At 43.5% G+C, this 19,362-nt stretch overlaps 1 protein-coding gene across 1 annotated transcript in view; it reads right to left on the reverse strand.

Annotated features, from left to right (window-relative positions):
• ephb3a (eph receptor B3a) overlaps positions 1 to 16,884 on the reverse strand; it is a 30,221-nt gene extending 13,337 nt beyond the window's left edge. The window contains exons 1-6 of the mRNA XM_035671322.1: positions 16,342 to 16,884; positions 10,087 to 10,151; positions 7,230 to 7,902; positions 5,037 to 5,192; positions 2,024 to 2,359; positions 469 to 593 (exon numbers count right to left, since the gene is read on the reverse strand). Coding sequence (XP_035527215.1) covers positions 469 to 593; positions 2,024 to 2,359; positions 5,037 to 5,192; positions 7,230 to 7,902; positions 10,087 to 10,151; positions 16,342 to 16,405 — 1,419 coding nt within the window. The 5' untranslated portion in view covers positions 16,406 to 16,884. The remainder of the gene's footprint in view (positions 1 to 468; positions 594 to 2,023; positions 2,360 to 5,036; positions 5,193 to 7,229; positions 7,903 to 10,086; positions 10,152 to 16,341) is intronic.
• Positions 16,885 to 19,362: the final 2,478 nt, after the last annotated feature.

Here is a 19,362-nt window from a genome sequence, read left to right on the forward strand (position 1 = left end):
ATCCAGCAAAGCACTGAACTGGCTAATCAAATAAACGGAAATTATTATTCTACTCATTGTCAAGAACGAGGTTTAAACAATGGGGTGATTATGTTGATGTTAAGACGAAGTTTGCCTTCAATAGTTATGGAAATCTCTGCAAAACAGACAGACAGTCCTGTTTTTGGTCTATAACTGCATCTTATTTCTGCAGGGGTTTACTAGGGAATTTGATCAATACCATTGATGCAGCATTTACATCATCAGTTGCTGAGTCTGAACAGCCCATAATCTCCAACAATAGATATTTCCTGACTCTACCGATGCCCTCCATACACATCCCATTTCAATATTACATTTTTCAGCATCCATAAAAATGCTTCTCGCTCTGCACAAGGCTGGAAAAGTAGATTTTCAGAGTCAATAAGGCGTGTACTGTGACCTACATTAAGGCAACTGCTAAAAACTTAGCAGTTGCCTAGAGCTTACCCTCTCTTGGTATTTAATCTCGTAGTCGAGGATGACCCCGTTGGGTTTCTCAGGTGGTAGCCATGACAGGCTGAGAGTGTCTGAGGTGGAGCGCATCAGATGAACGGTGGGCACAGCTGATGGTGCTGTGGTCGGATAGTCAGAGAGGGCAGTTTACATTAGTTTAAGGTACTTTAAAGATCCCCTCCAGACAATAGTAAAAGAAGACATACAAATAGTGAGAGCACAGACAAACTTTCCACTTTCAGCAGATGAATGTGAAAACATCCTTCTAATGTCAAACTCTGCAAATACATCATTCAAACATCACACTGTAGGAACAAGAAGAAACACAGATTTTTGAGAGGGGAGGGATTTAAAAGGCGGGGGGTTGAGTCGGGCAGGGCCGGTCGGCGGTCGGGGGGGAACTTGGACTACTGCTCTCTCTTCGGGTACAACTGGCGGTGTAACTGTGTCTGAGGATCTTACAAATAAGTTAGATGTTTTTAGCGTTGTAAAAAATTTCAGACTTGCTCTGTGTGTAGTTTCCATTTCAGTTCTGACTTTGATATTAGGTATCTGCTCTGCTGTCACCAGTATTACAGACACCATTTTCATTCTGACAGTGCTTTTCAACACACTGCATAGACTTTCAAAACACCAAATTAGAGACCTGCCACTTATATACGGTCGACCAAGAATCACTTTTCTAAAGGCAGATAACACTTGAAAACCCCGATGAATTAAAAAATCTTGAACCCCCTGGGCAAGCAGATGACTGTGACGCTGAACTACTGGGGTACTTTAACGGGTACTCATATTTGAATTATTTAGTCCCGTGTGGATCCTGTGAATTCCCTGGTCCCTCCCGCTGCCCACACGCCTCTTGTTCTGCAGTTCCCCCTCTGCCTGGTGTCACTTAAAAGTTCTGAGTTGCCAAGATTTTCTTTTTCAATGTCGCAAACCATCACAGTAAAATAATTATTATTCAAAATACATCAACCTGAACAGTACATGTTTCACCTTCACTGTTCTGCAGTTTATTGATTTGTGAGGCCTGAAAGTGACTCAAGTGACAGTCATTGTCTTGGGTCCATAAACTGCATTGAGGTGGAGGTAAGTGCAGGTTAACTGGGAGAGTAATTACAGTCTGTGAAAGGTGCTGAGCAGTTCGGTTGATGATGACGCTGCAAATATTAAGAGGAGATGTTGAAAGGTGACATTGTCAGTGATGTAACGTAAGACGGCTGGTTGACAGTGTGCTGAATCCTGACAGTGGAGATATAAAGTATACTTAACATTTTATCTGCCTTTCCTATAACTCCCTCAGAAAAGCAGAGCTCCAGCTGAGAGTTTTTCCCATCTGTCGCTCTCACTGAGCTCGTTCAACAATGTTTACTGTTGGTGTTAATACTGATACTACGAGCTCATTAAGACACTCATTGACATTGACTGAATGTAGGATCCACTAACCAGCCCGTTTCATTGTGATGTTAAGTGGTATTGATCGGAGCTGCTCTATGAATTAACTTGGTTTGTGGACACATCCGATGTCATTGACAGAGCTTCTACTAACCGGCTTGGTTGGTGGTGATGTTGACTGTGGAGTAGCTGGGTGAGGTGGGGTTCTTCCCAGAAACCCCATTGACCGCCTGCACCTCGAAGCTGTAGCGGGTGTGAGCCTGCAGATTCCTAACCACCACCTTCCTCTGCCTCAGCCCCAGCCTGCGAGGAGCGATGTCCACGTTGTCGTCGCAGCGCGTGCAGGGGCTGCGGTCTCGCAGGCATTTCTTACACACTACGTTATAGACGAGGTCGCTCCTCCCGCCTGTGTCCTTGGGCTCCTCCCACTCCAAGGACAGCGAGGTCTCGTTCACGCTGGATATAACGTTGCGAGGCGCTGAGGGGATGGCTGCACAAACACACACACACACACACACACACACACACACACACAGACACACGTAGGTGTTAGAAAAGGTGGGCAGCTAGAACAGAAAAACACACAACTGAAGCTTTAGTCATGTTCCCTATGCAGTGCTTACAATATTGTCCCTCAGTGGTGTAAGAAATGTTTTAATATCTCTGTGAGAAGGCAACAAAAGGAAGTATTTCATGTACAGAAATAGGTATGCTATTCTTTTTTTTAATAAAATCCTTAAATACATGTGTTAGATTGCTTTACATGCCCCAAACAAAGCCTTAGAATGGAGCAAAGGGCATGGAAACATGGAAAAAACATAACAACAGGGGAAAATCCTTCCTGCTGCATATAAATAAGTCAACATATTCAGAAACAGGAGGATAAATAAAACTTGTCATGCACAAGCAGAACACCACTGTTCATTACTAAGTAATGTGCCTTTATGAAAAGCACAATCCTGTTACTGCTCTACGCTGTAACCAGCATCCGTTCCCATGCGTAACCCCTCTTGCAGCTCGTGGAACTTCGCTAATCCACTATTGATAGAAATTCATGTTCTTGTATCAGTATAACCCGAGGCCTCCACGTTTCAATAAGCAGTGCTGCATTTTGTGTGAAGTGTTTGAAACCTGGATAAAGTATGATAACCACAGAGGGGGGCAACAAAGATTGGTTCAGCGAGCATGCTTTTCATCCTATTACAGTGAAAGGAGAGAAGGGCTCTCCCTGTAAGCTTCCAGCGGCAGAAAGTCTAACCTGTCTCAAAGCACAGAGAGAGAGAGAGAGAGAGAGTCGGGGGGGTTGGGGGAAGAAGGGACGGCTCTCAGGCCATCAGCCTTTGCCGGCCAAACACCGCCTGTCCTCTGAGTTCAGCCTGCCCTGAGCTGCGTTTTCAGTCGTCCTGTCCTTTCTAATTAGGCAGACACAGTTCAGAGTGGAGGCTCTTCTAATTGGACACCCATCTGAAACACACGCTGAGTCCAAGCTGCCGGCCATTGACTGGCTGAGCCTCCCTTGTGCAACACACCACTTCCAACACAAAGCACAGGCTGCCTGGCACAAGCTCTGACAGACCGCAGGGACAGAACTGTCAGGCCTGTGTGTGTTTGTGTGTGTTTGCATGTTTAGTTGGAGGTGGTGCTTGTGTCACTGCCCGCCTGTCTGTGTGCGCTGGTCAGTGTCCACAGTGTTCCTGTGACAAGGATCTGGGGAAGACAGTTGCGGACCTCGTGTGTCATTTAACGTGGCGAAAGGCCCCTGGGGGGTGATTTTACACGGTCAAGACAGCACATGTCGCTCTCCATCAGCATGACTGCTGGGACTTCTCTCAGAGGCTTGTCCATGCAGAACAAGCATGGATGCTGCAGTCAGCACCAGACCAGACTACTGAGAAATATTTACATACAGCTGCATATTTGTCATTTTTAAAGTAAAACTAAATTTTGAATTCTCTACAGTATTTTTAGTTAGTTTTGTTCAGGCTTAAACAACACTGCAGCTATAGTGCATCATTTTGCTTTTTTTAACCATTTGTGAAAACAGTGTTTAAGCATTAGGAGGGTTTCCATGGCTGTGTTTAACCAACATTTGAGGGCCAGCAATGCTAGAAGATGTGATCTTCTTTGGTACACTTCCAACTACAGAGCGTCACAGCCCTATACAGCTCACAAGAAGGGTTCTATCAGTTTTTTAACAAGCCAACTGGTTACGTAATGTGATTTAAGACGTCTGTCACTTTATAACATTCAACCTTTGGAAGGACCCATCGTGTTGTTAAGATTTTATTTTACTTAGAAAGTGGAAGCTCAACTCACAGATGAGACTTACAGCAAGGAGCAGCAGCTAACATCGACAAAGATTTCACTTTGAGTTGCCTAACCTACCGCCCATTTTAAACTACCACGCACACAAATATGGCTCCAATCCAATGATCCAACATCGTCAGTCGTAACCAAAACTTTACACCCCCTGGAGATCAATAATGTAGGGGGCCATATTAAGTTGTTATGGCAAAATTGTTAACGCACAGTTGATTTTTTACTCATCCAGCATTTACAGAGCATTACATTACAACATTATCCTGCATTTGGAATCGTGTTTCGGGCCATCTGATGAACCTAAGTCCAATATTCATTCTCTTTTAGCTCCTGAGGGAAATTTCTGTCTCTTTAGCTGCTAAACGCTCCACTTTGTTCATCAGCTAGTCTCTAACTGTGTTTATCTGTTATTTGGTGCTAAACAGTGAGTTTATCAGAGATTTTTTGTTTGCTGAAAACAGCTGTCTGCTGCGGTCGTAACGACAATATGAGAGTGGTGAGAGAGAACCAGAACAGTAAAGTTGTGGAGTTGCAGATTCAGGCCACAATTCCCTGAAAGTTCATCACTACAAGCAACCCCTTTCACATTGTCACACTGTTTTTATATTGTCATTTGGCTTTGTTATTATAAAAATATCAATTAAAGCTTTGAGGCTTTAACTATCTTCTTTTTGGTAATTACAACTACAGTACAGTCAGAACAAACACCAAGGATATGTTCATTGATAGATTCAGCCTGGCACTGATAATTTGCCATATGTTTCTTCTAATCCTCTGACTTTTCAAAAGAGACTCAGCGTGAGAAAATTGGAGTATTTCTTTAGTCTGTGCAGTGGAGGATGACTTACTGGTGCAGCCGGAGTCAGGCGGGTCGCTGTCAGCTCGGTAGAAACCATTTTGGCAGGGACAAATATTGGCTCCTCGTGCACTGGTGCGACTGTTGGACGGGCAGGGAGCACAGGATCCCTCCCCAAATTTGGATTTGAAGGTCCCAGGGATGCAAGCTGGATGAGCGGGAGAGAAAATAAAGGGGACAATAAGAACAAAACAACAAAAAGACGCTGTGCTGTCACTTATCTAAAAGACAAGCGGCTGTCACGTCTGTCACAGAACAAAAGCTGTACCTGTGAAGTATCTGCAAAGCTCATATTTATGTAAAAAATGTTGATACGTATGTGAGAAATAGCAAACACTTAAGGTCTTATCTATGTATTTGCATCTGCTGCGCTCTCTACCAGGTGACATTAATCTCCCCAAAAAGAGAGTCTGGATGACAGCTAAGTTTCTTGTTGAAGAGGAGGAAAAGGAGGATAAAGATGAAGATAGACTGTTGACAGCAGATTGCTGTTGTCAGACAAACAGGGATGGAGAATGCTTCTGAGAAAAGGGATACACCCTAAACCCATCAATCAGTGTCTGTTCGGTCCTCAGCTCTCCAAACCACACCGCTGAATACAAACAAGGCCTCCACATGCATGCAGAACAGCTCCATAATAAGCCAGTAAATCAATTCAAATAAAGGAGAAACAGACTGGACGTAAATTAGCAACAGAGAGTTATTAGAAAAATATACAAAGTATGGTAATCTTACTACGATGTGTCCAAGCATTTAATTTGAATTCCAAAGTGTCACGCTGAAGGTTGGCTGGTATCGAGTCTTAAGGATAAACCTGCATAAACCCAGACTAAAGAAGGATTCAGATAAAGGGGATTAGCAGCAAAAGGTTTGGATATATCTGCCTCCAGAGCCCCACGTTTTACTGTTTGCCACATTCCTAACTGGTGTTGTAAAAGTGGGGTCTCTGGCAAACATCTGTCCTGTCAGCGTGAGGGCTCATAAAAGCCAGCCAGTGAGAGAGAGAGAGTGTGATTAACTAGTTAGGCTAAGTGGTCTTTCAGTTTGAACTCAAGTTCCTCCCTAATTCCCAACAATGGCACTTTTAGGAAAATCAGCACAGCTAATGGCCCCGCATTGTGGCTCTAAAGCCGTGCAATAAAAAGCCAAAGAAGATAAGATGAAAATGTACTCTCTTTTTTTTTCTCCTCTCATAATTCACAGACCTTTAGGCTCTACACTCTCTGATCTGATTTATTTTTCTTCTATTACACAGTGCATCATCATTTTCTTTTATTTGTTTGTTTTCCTAGATTCTTTTTTTCGAGAGTGTGTTGAATCACCCCACTGTCTTCCTTCAATCCATAAACCTCTTTGGAGGGCACGATGATCCTCCAGTTTCTGATACACTAATGTTTCCCTATCCCCCTTCATTGTCTCCACTCTCCCTCCTCTCTCCACCGCTCTCTCCATCCCATGCGGTGTTTGGCTGCAATCGAGCGACGAGACTGAGGTAAGAAATGAAATGTCTGAGTGATTAATGTTAGCGTGGCAGTGTTGGCTCACGTTGGTCTGAATGGTGTTAATGAGTGTGGCCGCCTGTAGATTAACTAACGGGAGGCCGCGGAGGAAATTACACTTCCTCATCGCAACCGCTTGCTGAAGCCCTAGAGAGCTTTTTATCAGGCATTGGCGGCAAGCTTTTAACCTTGAGCCGCCAAATGGCAACGAATGAGCTCTCCAGCGCATGTTAGACACTATTTCTCACGCCCAGGTGAGAGGAGGCTTTGCTTGTCTGTCTTTGACTTCCTGCAGCCCCCCTCCCGTTCCTTTCTTCTCCTTTTGGCTGCTGTTTCCATCCCATCTTTGGCAATTCACACCTTTTAACTCACACTATCTCCCTTCCTCTGTTAATATCTCTCTTCTCTGGACTCCGGATGCCTATTATCTGCATTTTCCTCTCTGGCTCTCTATTTTGTGCCTTCCCGCTATCTTTCTCTCCCTCCCGTCCCGCTCTCACAATATTTGTATGCTGCTCCTCTCTGCAACACCTCATTAATTCATACTCTCCTCCACCCTCCTTCACCCCCTTTCAGGAGCCACACAATAAATGCAGAGAAGAGGGCACAGACTGAGGTGACTTGCACTGAGCATATAAAGGAGGTTTGGTTAAATAAAAGTCCAAATGTCTGTTAAATACACATACCCTGGCACTGAGTGCCGTCTGCAGAAGGCTCAAAGCCGGCAACACAGGTGCACGAGCCCACAGGAACCATCCACTCGCCGTCCCCGTTACAGTACAGCTTCAGAGGGACGGACACCTCCATAGCGTTGGTCACACAGGCCCCCGGAGCGATCACTAAGGAGGTGGCTTCAGCCCCTGTTGCAGTCTCGGGGAAGACGGCGAAATTGGCGATGGTGGTGGAGCACTTCTTGAAGAAAACCCTGACTGAAATGAGCGACATGCAGGCGCCCAGGTCCTGGAACGCCAGGTAGAAGCCTGCCTTGGAGAGGGGGCCAAAGCTGCGTACTTTGGTGTTGATCCTGCCCGCCTCCAGCAGAGAGAAACTCTCATCTGGGGCGATAGTATCCACCTTCACATAGGGGTTCTCCCTCCACAGAGGGCTGGTGTCTGTAGCTGTGTCCCCCTCTGATTCGTAGTAAAACAGATTAAAGGTCTCTTTGCACGAGCCGGGGATGTTGGGGATGCTGGCGCAGTCACGGACGGAGAACTTGAGCTCCACATAGACGCGCAGCACGCCCTTGCGGGGAATAAAGTCCGTCCTGAGCCAGTTGTTCTGGTTGGGCTGTCGAACATTACACACCTGGTAGGTTCTGATTGGGCTCATGGAGTCATCGTAGCCACTAACCTCCTCCCACTGTGGAAACAACAGAGACACACTGTGACAAAGGAAGCAGGGGAAACTAAATACTGTGAGAACTGTGGATCATGGGGAGAGGAGTGGAACAGACTTAAGAATAAAATGAGACTAAATTAAGTTGATTAACTAATGCTTGTTTTTAATGTGGCAACAGTTCTATTTCTCATTCAGCAGCAACTGAGCTACAGCAGAAACTCACTCGTCCAATATGTTGTTAATTAATATTGGGTAATGTTAAATGCAGCGCATCCTAATGCAAACCATTCAGGCATAGAGGGCATTCAAAACAGCAAAGTGATGTGTGATACAAACAGGATATAAAAATGCAACACATGCACACCAACACACACTTTCCCACAGTGCGCTGTGTACATGTGGCCTGTGAGGAATAATTTGCAGTTAAAATGCTTCTAATTGCATGAATCATTCAGAAAATTTCAATCACTACGGACTATTAATAGAAAACATTTTCCCATTAAAACACATTTCACGCATTATGCCTATTTGACTAACAGTTCTGATGCTGATCACGTGTTTGAGGTTTGGAAAAAGAGGGATGTTCTGCAGCTAAGATTATCACAGATGTGCTGGTGGGGCCTTTATCAAAGTCTACCTACAGTGGCTATTAAACACACTGCAGACACACTCATAGGAAGCAGTGCTCATATCTATAACTGCTGCAGTGCAATCGAAATAGCCTCAAGAGGAGATTTGGTTTCCATAATGTACAAATTTGTTATCTGTGCTAAGAGAGATGAGAGTATAAAACTGTGCATTTTAAATGGAAACTTTCCCCATATATCTATAATGCAACAGTGAGTTATTTATTAAAATGGCCATCTAAATGCAATGCTGTCAGTATGATTGCACTGTGGCAGCACTCCTGAGCACTCGAGGTTACGTAGAATATATTATGTATCTATTTTCTCATGCCTACACATATAGCCTGAGAGCAGATATTTATCTGTTGTGGTTAATATGCCAGGTAGACTGGTGTCTTTTTACATCACATAGCATTGAAAAGAATCATTTAAGGACTTAACATGACATTGGACACGACTTCTGTCTGTGTGTCAGAACCATGTCAATGTAAAGCTTTATAGATTATTAACACTAGTCTTGGTATAAATGGTAGCTAATGTTACAGGCTATGATAAATGGCTTCACTGATCAATAAATTTAGTCCATTAGGAAATAACCTTGTGAGAAGTCAATCTTTTTGATTTTTTTCCTAATTCCCCCTTGGACTGAATGCTTCGTTTCCATAACAAATGAGCTTCCCAAAAATTGATTATCTCAACTGGAAGAAAATAATGCATAACTCATCTCACGTCTCTGAGCTCCTGTGCAATTTATTCCCAAACGATGAGCCCAAGAGTCAGCATTAGATGTCGTAAATCACCAGCAACACGTTGATGCACTACCTGACAAATATGATAATTGCCGGCCCCCGAACGTATGGGCTTGTCAGGCGCGAAGAGAGGGGCTGCCTCACCAGTCGTGACATATGACTTCATGGATGCTAGGACATTCAGAGCCGGCCCTTGTAGGAGAAGGAAGGAGGAGGGCTGCCGAAGATCGTTTCCATGGAAACCTACCATTTCCATTGACTGACTTTGCGCTCACGTAGCGAAGACAAATTACACCGGCCGGGAGTGGGGGAGGTCTGTCAGGCTGTTAGCCCTGGGGTCAAATTCATGTTGTTTTATTTTCTCACCATTCCTATAGGGGGTATCAACTGAAAACCTTAATTTCTGCCTGTAATGTGCTCTTGGGCCCATATTATAAAAGACACAGACACATGCTTTCAATTATGAGGCTCTCTATCCTGGGGAGACACACAAGGTAGAGCCTACCTAATAGTCCTTACACACTGTGGGGATTTACTTTGTGTATCTGCGTGTTTGCTCATTTGTTTGTTTAAAGTACTATATTTGTTCCTCAAGCTTCTAGCATTTTCTAAATACTGAAAACCCTTGATTTCTTCTGAACAATGTCACACAGTGTGTTTCTCATTTGCTTTTTAGTATCCAAGAAAGCAAACATACACTGCAAAAACAAAGATATAAAACAGTAGGAGGTGTGCTGTTCAAGGCAGACTGGGCTCTATTAACAAGCAAATGGAACAAAAAAAAAAACACACACAAAACAAATGCAACACATGCACACACACTAACTCACCCCACTCTCTGGGAACGTGGTCCAAGCCAGCTCTGTGGTTGCCCATCGACTGTCCATAAGGGTTTCTGCAAAAAAAAAAAAAAAAGAGTAGGAGGAAGGTTGATGAACCTGAATTCAATGGTGTGAGGAGAAACCAAATTATTGCAAGGCATTAAGGAGCGCACACACACACACACACACACACACACAAGTCCCCCCTGCTTGACAAAGGATGCAGGTAAAACTTCCTCTCCCTCTCTTTTATAACCTGCACCCACATGCACTCAGTTTTTGAAAGCACTGACAATCATGGCATATCTGTGAGGCCGCCTAATTAAGGCTTTCTCTCTCTCTGTGTTTGGCACTCGCAAATGCACTCCTTTCAATATTCATTTGTGGAGCTGGGAACAAAGCATCCTCCAAGATGCCTTCAGTGGGAAGAATTCCATTAAGCAGCACCAGTTCAGAGAGGTCATACAGGCACAGGCAAATTTAATATATACCATTTGGGGAGGGGGGTGGGTGGGAGCACCCGCCGGTGCCGAGTGTGTGACGCCTCTCGCCTGAGATTTGTCAAACAGGTGATCTGAGCAGTTGTTTTCGTCACAGGGCTGTTTATGACTTTGCGAGGAGGTGAGAGCTGGGCAGACAATCAGGGCAGAGGCAGAGAATAAACAGCAGGATCAATGAGCATTGTTGTCAGGTTGTCAATCAGTTGTCACCTGGTGGTCCAGTGAGTTCATTTTAACACCTCAGAAGAAGCAACCCCTCTCTAGGTCCTCAATATACAGCTGTGGCCACGCTGACTCCCATTGTTCTGTTGTTGTTAGCACATAATTACTGAAACAATTACACTTTCTTCATGGAGACTCAATGACACGACGCCTGCTGTGCACCATTTGCTCACAAGTCGTTGATAACGGTGCTAAAGGAGGGCGTGATGGGGTAAACAAATAGCATGTCCTGAGTGGTACAAGAGCAAAACCCGTTCCAATAAACATGGCTTTGTTCTGATAGTGTTGTATATTCATACTAACCTTGCATGTTTGCTCTAAAGACAGAAGAGTTACAGTGCAATGTGTCCTTGGCTTTTGTGTGTCAATAATAGAAGTTGTTTGATTGAGTGAATAGATCACTGGTCCATCTGTAGCTGCTGAGCTAGAGATATGTGCAGTGTTTACAGTGTCTGTGCTGTGGGTTCATTAGAGAAACCACAATGGCTTTTCTTCTTTATAGAGATAATGAATAGTGATCACTACATCCAACAGGATAGATTGCATCTGTGGTGTTCCACTTTGTGCCATTGAGAGTCAAGCAAATGAGCTTTTCCATTGTAACCAAAGACTGTAAGAAGGCGCAGATCATACTAGCATTAAATACAGTTATCTCTCCTCATTTATGTGCTTCGTGTGTTCACGTTTACACTGCTACAGACAAGACCACAAGCAAGTAGTAGGGCTTCCTAGTTCTTTGTTTCTATGCAAATGAGATAGGCTGTGTGTGTAAATGGAAAACAAGTTGACAAGAGTTGACAAGTGGTCTTTGATGCACAGTCATAAACTATGTACAAAATGTTCTCAGAGTATTTTGGTCCCCTTCAAAAATAATAATGTCATGTTTGACAGACAATGATCCATCTTGATCTGAGAAATAATCTGTAATAAAGATAGAAAATACATGCTCAAAGGTTAACATTTTGGGAATTACGGTTATTCGCCTTCTTGCCAAGAGTTAGATGAGAACATTGATACCGCTCTTGTCTGTTAAATATGAAGCTAGCGGTAGAAGCTAAATACTGGGGGAAACAGCTGGCTGGGCTAGCAAATAAAATCAGTGTAAAAACAACAAATCATTGTGTCAGAATACATCTGGATTTTGTTACCAAATGTGGACAAAGCTGGGCCAGCTTTCCCCCTGCCCATACCACAGTTTTTATGCTAAGCTAAGCTAACCCGCTGCTGGCTTTAGCTTCATAGTTAGCCGACAGACATTAAGAGTGGCATCAATCTTCTTATCTAACACTCGACAAAAAATTGACAAAGCATATTTCCTAAAATGTTCAACTTTTCCCTTAAAGTAGTAGTAGTAGGATTTAATGGCATCCAGCAGTAAAGTTGTAGATTACCACTAATTGAACACCACTCGCGTCTGTATTCGACAACCTGGTAGTAAAGTGTATAGCAGGAACTATGGTGTCTGAGAAACTCAAAAGAAACACTAAAGACCCTATCTGGAGCCAGTGCTTGGTTTGTCCGTTCAGGGCTACTGTAGAACATGGTGGTTCAACCACTGGCAGACCCCCCTTGGAGGCGACCTGTGCTGTCTGTAGATATAAAAGGGTTATCCTAAGATAACAAAAACAAAAACTATTCCTATAGTCAGGTGATAATACACTAATAAAAACATACCAATGAATATTATATTGTATTATATATGTCCTCCTAAATGTGACCCACTGGACCTTCAAGTAACGCGTAACTAAAGCGTGATTCCTGATGATCTAAAGCATGAATTAATGCAGGAAGTATCATGAATTCCTGTTTATCACCAGAAGAAATGATGAAGCCACTCTGAGTTCATGTGATTAATTAATGCTTAATGGATCATCAATTAGTCATGCAGCAACATGTAGATGTTTAGCATATTAGACTACCACTTTGATAAACATCTTCATATTTCTATGAGTGCAAACTACAGTACTGTTTTCAAGCTGATCACAGGCGTAGCTCTGAAAAGCCCTTTTCTGTGTAACTGGATTCCAGCTAATTTGGTGGTATATAAATTAGTGTATGAAGTACATTTGAATTAACAATCATTATGTGATGAGCCATTAAGCATTAACTAATCACATGAACTCACAGTGACTCGATCATTTGTTAATGGTGAGCAACAGGAATCTTGCATTAGTTCAGCATGTGGTTTGCAGCTTTAACCAGAATTCTTTTATGAGCAGGTAACAGCCTTTTAAACGGCCTATTCCTAAATTTCAAAATGAATAAGTGTGTGCCTCCATCTTGGTGGACAATGGAAATTCCATTTTCCTCTGCATAATAATAAGTAATTTCTATGCACAAAGCAAATGTACATCTACTGACAGAGCTTTAAATACAACAGCGAGCCCCGTTCCTCGTTTATAAAAGCATTGTCGGTCCTCTATTCTTGTGTGCGTAGGGACATGAGAGACAGCAGCTAATAACTTCAGTTGTCGAACCCAAATATACGGTTGTGAACAAGGTTGTTTTACTGATTACTACGACTTGAGCCAGAGAGGAGGAACTAATCAGTGAAATCAGCGGCTGTTGTCTTTGCTTGGCTACACTTGGCCCTCAGTGGCACACAGCTGAGTGAATACTCCTGGACTACATGCTGCTGATCCAGCCCATCCCTTGGGTGTCTGATCCGGTGCGTCACCCCGTCCCTCTTCTCTCCCGGTGCCCAAAGGCAACGGAGGCAGAATCACTCAGCCTCAGCTAACTACGGGTCTGAGCTGATGCTCCTTTAAACAGGCTTCACCTCACACACTGAGGGCCAGCAGGTCGACCATCCTACATCTGTGAAAGCTGGGTTCAAGCCCCTGTGTAAGCAGGATTTCACCCCGTTGAAGCACTCTTGAGCAAGATACTAAATCCCTAGCAGCTCTTGAGGCGCTTTCCTGCATCCCAACCTGACCTTTGACCTTGGAGAAGACTGAATTTCTCCACAATGATTTTAAAGTTGTTGGTTTCTTATTAGCCAGAAGGAGGGGGTGACACGGTGCATCCTCAAGCTTACCATCTGAGTCTAGACACGTGTTGCTCTAAAACACTAAAATTTCCGTTTGAAAGAGGTTATCGTTCAACAACAACCCTGTGCACCAAAGTGTGTTAATGTCAACTCACTAAATCCTAGAAACCGGTTAAGATTGAAAAAGATCCCATTTGTTCCAGAGTTCTCCCCCTTCCTGTCAAATTTACAATACCTCTGAGATCGCCTTGCTGCTATAACTCAAAGCCAGAAACCCCCCCCAAACCTCCTCCTCCACTTCCATAAAACTACAGCAACGGTGGAGTCATTCTGCCCCTGGGGTAAGAAAACAATGCTGCAGTGGGAACTTTAGAGCGTCACCACCCATGGCATTTACTGTTTTTTCTGATCGCGCGCTGGAGCCCAAATGCCACACAACTCTGCATTTCAGTGCGCTTTGGGAGCTCACACATGCTAATGTTTTATTCACTTTGTGAGAGCGGGTGCATCATGAAAGGGAGGCCTCGCCTTGTACTACACTAACACTGCCAACAAGCAAACATATGAAATATTAACAGCCAAACATCATCATCAGTGATAGGAGGATGATCAAATTTGTGGGTATGAAAAAGGTGCAAATCAGGAGGTTCTTCTTGACGTCCGAGCTCATTGTAAGCAACGATTCATTTGTATTTGAGTGCATATTCCTCTTTATAGAACCACAGTGGTAACAGTCGAGTGTGATGCCCAGTTTGACGCTTGATGAGCAGCTCCTGAACAAGTCAAGCTGACCTAATTTAATCTTTCTTCGGGGCTTCTTGCATCTGCTTTTACAATAATTATTCTCGTTGATATTCTGATGTACAGAAAGCAGGAAAATGTAAATGAAGCTCTGTGCTGATGTGAAAACCATCAGAAAACTTGCTCCTGATGCTTTTCCTACGATCGCGCATCTACGTCCTGTAGATCCTTTTATAAAATGCTTTCTGAGTGGTCATCCATCTAGTTTATGAGCTTTTAAAATAAGACTACAGTAAACGCTGACTGTAAATGAGAGCAATACAACATAAAAATGTCACAGTTGCTGAGGCTTTTACTGCAGTCTGTTGGTGTGAATTGGAGATAAGTCATCACTGTAGCTTTTGTAAATAAGCACACACTTCAAGTTGCAGTCCAGCTTGCATCATCCATGCGCAAACACTTGCCAGTCTGAAAAAAAACAAATTCCAGATTCAAGCCATGTGTCTAAATGCACTGAGTAAGCAGCTAAATAAACGACACGCAACTCACTGAAAAAAAGGCCTCCTTTCCCCCCTCGTTTAAACCCATCTGATGATCTGCCCTTCATGTTTATCCTCAGAGGACAAACATTAGTTAACCCCTGAGCTTTGACTAACAGCTAGTGGTCCAGTTGGGGAAACGGGGCTGATCGTCACGGCATGAGAGCCCACTGGGAGTTGGAGGGCTGCTGCCGCTGCATTGATTTACTTTGCTGACACCAGAATTGATGAGGGATCAGTCTGGCCACGGTCCAGGAGAGGCAGATTGGACAGGGAGGGAGGGAGGGAGGGGTGCAAGGCAGAGAAATGTAGCTACAGTTCAGAGAGGAGTCGCTGGGTGGGTAGCGGCGGTGGCGAGGGGTGGGCTTCTCCCTGGAGCAACACTCCCTCGGTGATGGAGGGAGCTTCGGGGGGCTGCAGCATACTTGTTAAGCCATTGACCTTTAATTCACACTTGTCATCTAATGTGTTTCACATGTGTGTCCCCGTGGCGCTTCAGGGGCCAGGATTGATCCGCTCCGGTCTGTGTTTAAGCATCCACAGCACTGATTGGTGGGAGGACCCAACAGCAGGTTTGAAACCTTTGGCATTCATCTTATGAGCATTCATCTTATGAGGAGTGTGTTTTTGTTTCAGAGGGACGCCCCTCTGTACTGTCTCTGTGGTGTGTGTCTAACCCCTCTGGTGCTGTGGGGAGAAAAGGTGGGGCAGGTGGGCATCCTCACTCAGCTTGTGGCAACAACAGGGACAATAGCAACAGGGCAGTCCTTCAGCCGCAATGGAAACACTGGGATGTCTTCACACAAATACACAACAAACACAGCACACACACACACACACACACACACACAGGGAATGGGGCGTGCTGATACATGTGTACATGGATTACAATCAGAGAGCAAATTGATACTCAGCGGAATTGCCTATTTAACAGAGCGGTCCGCATTATATTAACAGCTTTAATTAACCTAAACATGAACGGAGTCTTGCTTACAGATGTAATTCCATCTACAGCAGCAGCAGCATACATGACTGATCCGGTATTTAAACAGCCGGAATGGGCTGACCCCAATATGATACACATTGTCATAGAAATGCACACTGTGGGCTCCTGTACGTACACATGGTTCTGCTTGTGTTAATGTGTTTATTTTGTCTTGGTGACAATAAGGTGTTTTTTTTTTTTATTGCCATATTCCAATGCATCCAAACAGCCCATTGTTCATTCACGGGACATAAAAGTATTCATACAATTAAAATAAAAACGACGTACCTTCCACAGCCAGCACCACGGGAACAATGAGGCTGCACACCCACAGCAAGTAATCCATTGTCATAAAACAGGCTTTTGCAACATGAATAAAGGTGTGTAGACTGGACCCTTCGGGTGGATGGAGACTCAAACACAGAGCACCGCAGCCGAGCTTTTTGTTCCTCTCCCAATTCTCATGACTTCAGTTGCGATGAGGCTCTCACCGCCCCATTCTACCGACAACAATCCTCAGAGAAATAACCGAGCGCTTCTTTCTGTTGCATACAATCAGGTCCCGTTATTCCTGAGTGGTGGATGCGATGCTACCGGAGCGCTACACTGCGCCCTGTCTCACTCTCATTCTCTTTATCTGACTTTACCGACACCGAACCTCTGTCCAGGGGCGCATCTCCCTGCTGCTGCCCGCCCTGAGCAGAGGATGGAGAGCCGGGTGTGCAGTCGGGTCTGCGCGCAGAGGAATCTGTGTAGTCCACTTTGGCCAACTCCGCGTAGCTGTTGCTCGCCTGCGAGGGATGTGCGTCGGAATGGCAACAGTGGGACAGAGACACAGAGAGGGGGCTGGGGGCGCAGGCAGCGTCAAGGTGGACGCGGTGGACGTCGAGCTTCCGGTGGGGATTTCAAAAATAATAGTAGGCTACATGTTATTCATTACCTCATTTATTCATTGAGGGGACAAAACACACCAACATTTATTATTATTATTATTATTATTATTATTATTATGACAAGATATCTTAAGTTTTAATGAAGCACACATAATTATATAGTCAAGAACAAACATACATAAAGCTTAAATACAATGAGGTAGTCTGAAGTTGGTAACAACGGATGATATGAGTCAGACTGTGTTCAGGATGTGATGAGAATGGAGTCTCACAGGGACAGAGAAATATTTCACAATGTTATTATTATTATTATAAAAGTTATTACTATTACTGCAAATTGCCCACATAATTTTTTTTAGTGTCTATCGCTGTAATTGTTCCTCCTCTATACTCTGTACTGGCAAAAGCTATTTTAATGTAGTGGTTATACACTAATGAAAACATATCAATGAATATTATATTCTGCCAATAGATTCTCTTCAATGTTATTGGACCATTGAGATAAATTGAAAAAATGTGAATCTGTCCTAAACCCATGTGTTATCTATATTTTAGTCTTGACTCATAATATTGGCTCATATACTTTAAAGTTGAAATAATTGGTCAATTAGTCAAAAGAAAACTATTTCCAACAATTTTGCTAATCAGTCGTCAAGTATCGAGCAAAAACGTGAGCATTTGCTCTGTTTCATACCATTTTAAATTGAAGATGTTTTGGTTTCGGACAGCTGGTCATAACAAAACAAGTATTTTGAAGACGTCACCCGCACTTACCATGATGCAACATAATAGTGTCTTTTGTTGGAACCTCCCTGCCTATTAATGCCAACTCTCTGCTCCCTGTTTTTAACGCAGTCTTTCTGTTAAAACGGCCCAGCCCTGAGATTACTCCAGTGAGGTCACTTCTTCTCAGACTTGACAAACCTCCTCCAAAGCCGGAGAAGAGATTATGCAACTATTACACAGCTGTACAACTGTTTCAGGGGCTGAATATTGACCTACATACATTGCCAATATCATATATTGTATATACACAGGCACCTAAAATTACCTTAAGTATGTTCTATGGCCTATTAATTGACAGTGACCAATTGACCAAATCTGAGTGACCATACTAACTGCATGAAGACATGAGGTTGATATTCTATATTTTCTTACGAAATCCCATGAAAAGACCAAATAATTCCTTTAAAAAAAGTCAGTCAGACTCAGAAACAGCTGGTTACTGTAGTTTTTAGCAAACATCACTTAATCGGAGTAACAATTGCATTTCGCGGGGCAATTTTGAGCAAAAGATAAATGCATATTAGCAGGATTGAATGTGTGGGTTGACTCCCAGCACACTACTGCTGCGTTCATATCCTTTGACATATAGTTTATTCACCAGACCGAGCTACTGTATGTTCAAATTGACCAAACTCCCTAAAAAGTCAGTGCACTGTGCGTGTGTGTGTTGTAGGGAAGAAGTGGAGAGAATGAACTTGAGGTCACTGAGCTCACTTTAGCTCAGTCTTTACTGTAAGTAGAGTTTAATTGGACTGTGCCTGAGGGACATTTGCTGTTTGTGTCTCGTCTCCAGAACACGTCAACATTCACGCTGGAGAGAGACGAAGTGGGCGAGGTTGTGATGGAAGATGGGCGCAGTCGCTGCCCCTTTAATCCAGAGTACAAATCCACTGCCATCATTGTTGGTACGTAGAAATACACAGATTTCATTATATTTCTTTCTGTCTTCATGTCACTTGAAACATTTGCCGTGCAAAGAACAAGGTATTATTTTGTGTGTTTCTTTCTGGGAAGAGGCTCAGCTGTTTTTTTCCGAAGCTACTTTGATGTTAACTACCACTTTGATTCAGTAATGAGTCATGATGTGCCTGCTGATGTTGTTTGTCTGCATCAGTCCTTCTGATAAATAGCCGGACACCAACTGATGCTGTTTGTGTTCAACTTCTTTAACAAGCAATTAGTGAATAATTGAGCTGGATATGAGTGGAAGACATGATTTGCCTAATCCCTCCCTCATAATACTCTCTCCTGATGGCTTCATCTAGTGCAGTTAAGAAAGCCCCCAGCATGTCGTTTATTTGTAGTTTAATATGTTTAATTAATAGTAAATCTTAATTTAAAGTCTCTCTTTAAATCTTTGTCTTTTCCTCCAGATGGTGAATTGTACACTGGTACAGTCAGCAACTTCCAAGGGAATGAACCAGTCATTTACAAGAGTTTGGGTCAGGGAACTGCTCTGAAGACAGAAAACTCTTTAAAATGGCTGCAAGGTAAACTCCATTTACCCCATCAGATATCCCCCCCCCCACACACACACACACATCTCACATTATGTACCCAACAGAGCAGATAAGCTTGAAAAAGTAGCGATCATTAGCGTGGTACGGCCGCTAATGCATGCAGACTGAGA

This window comes from Morone saxatilis, unplaced genomic scaffold (genome assembly GCF_004916995.1).
Source record: "Morone saxatilis isolate NCDOM2014 unplaced genomic scaffold, NCSU_SB_2.0 Contig23, whole genome shotgun sequence".
Lineage (NCBI taxonomy): Eukaryota > Metazoa > Chordata > Actinopteri > Moronidae > Morone > Morone saxatilis.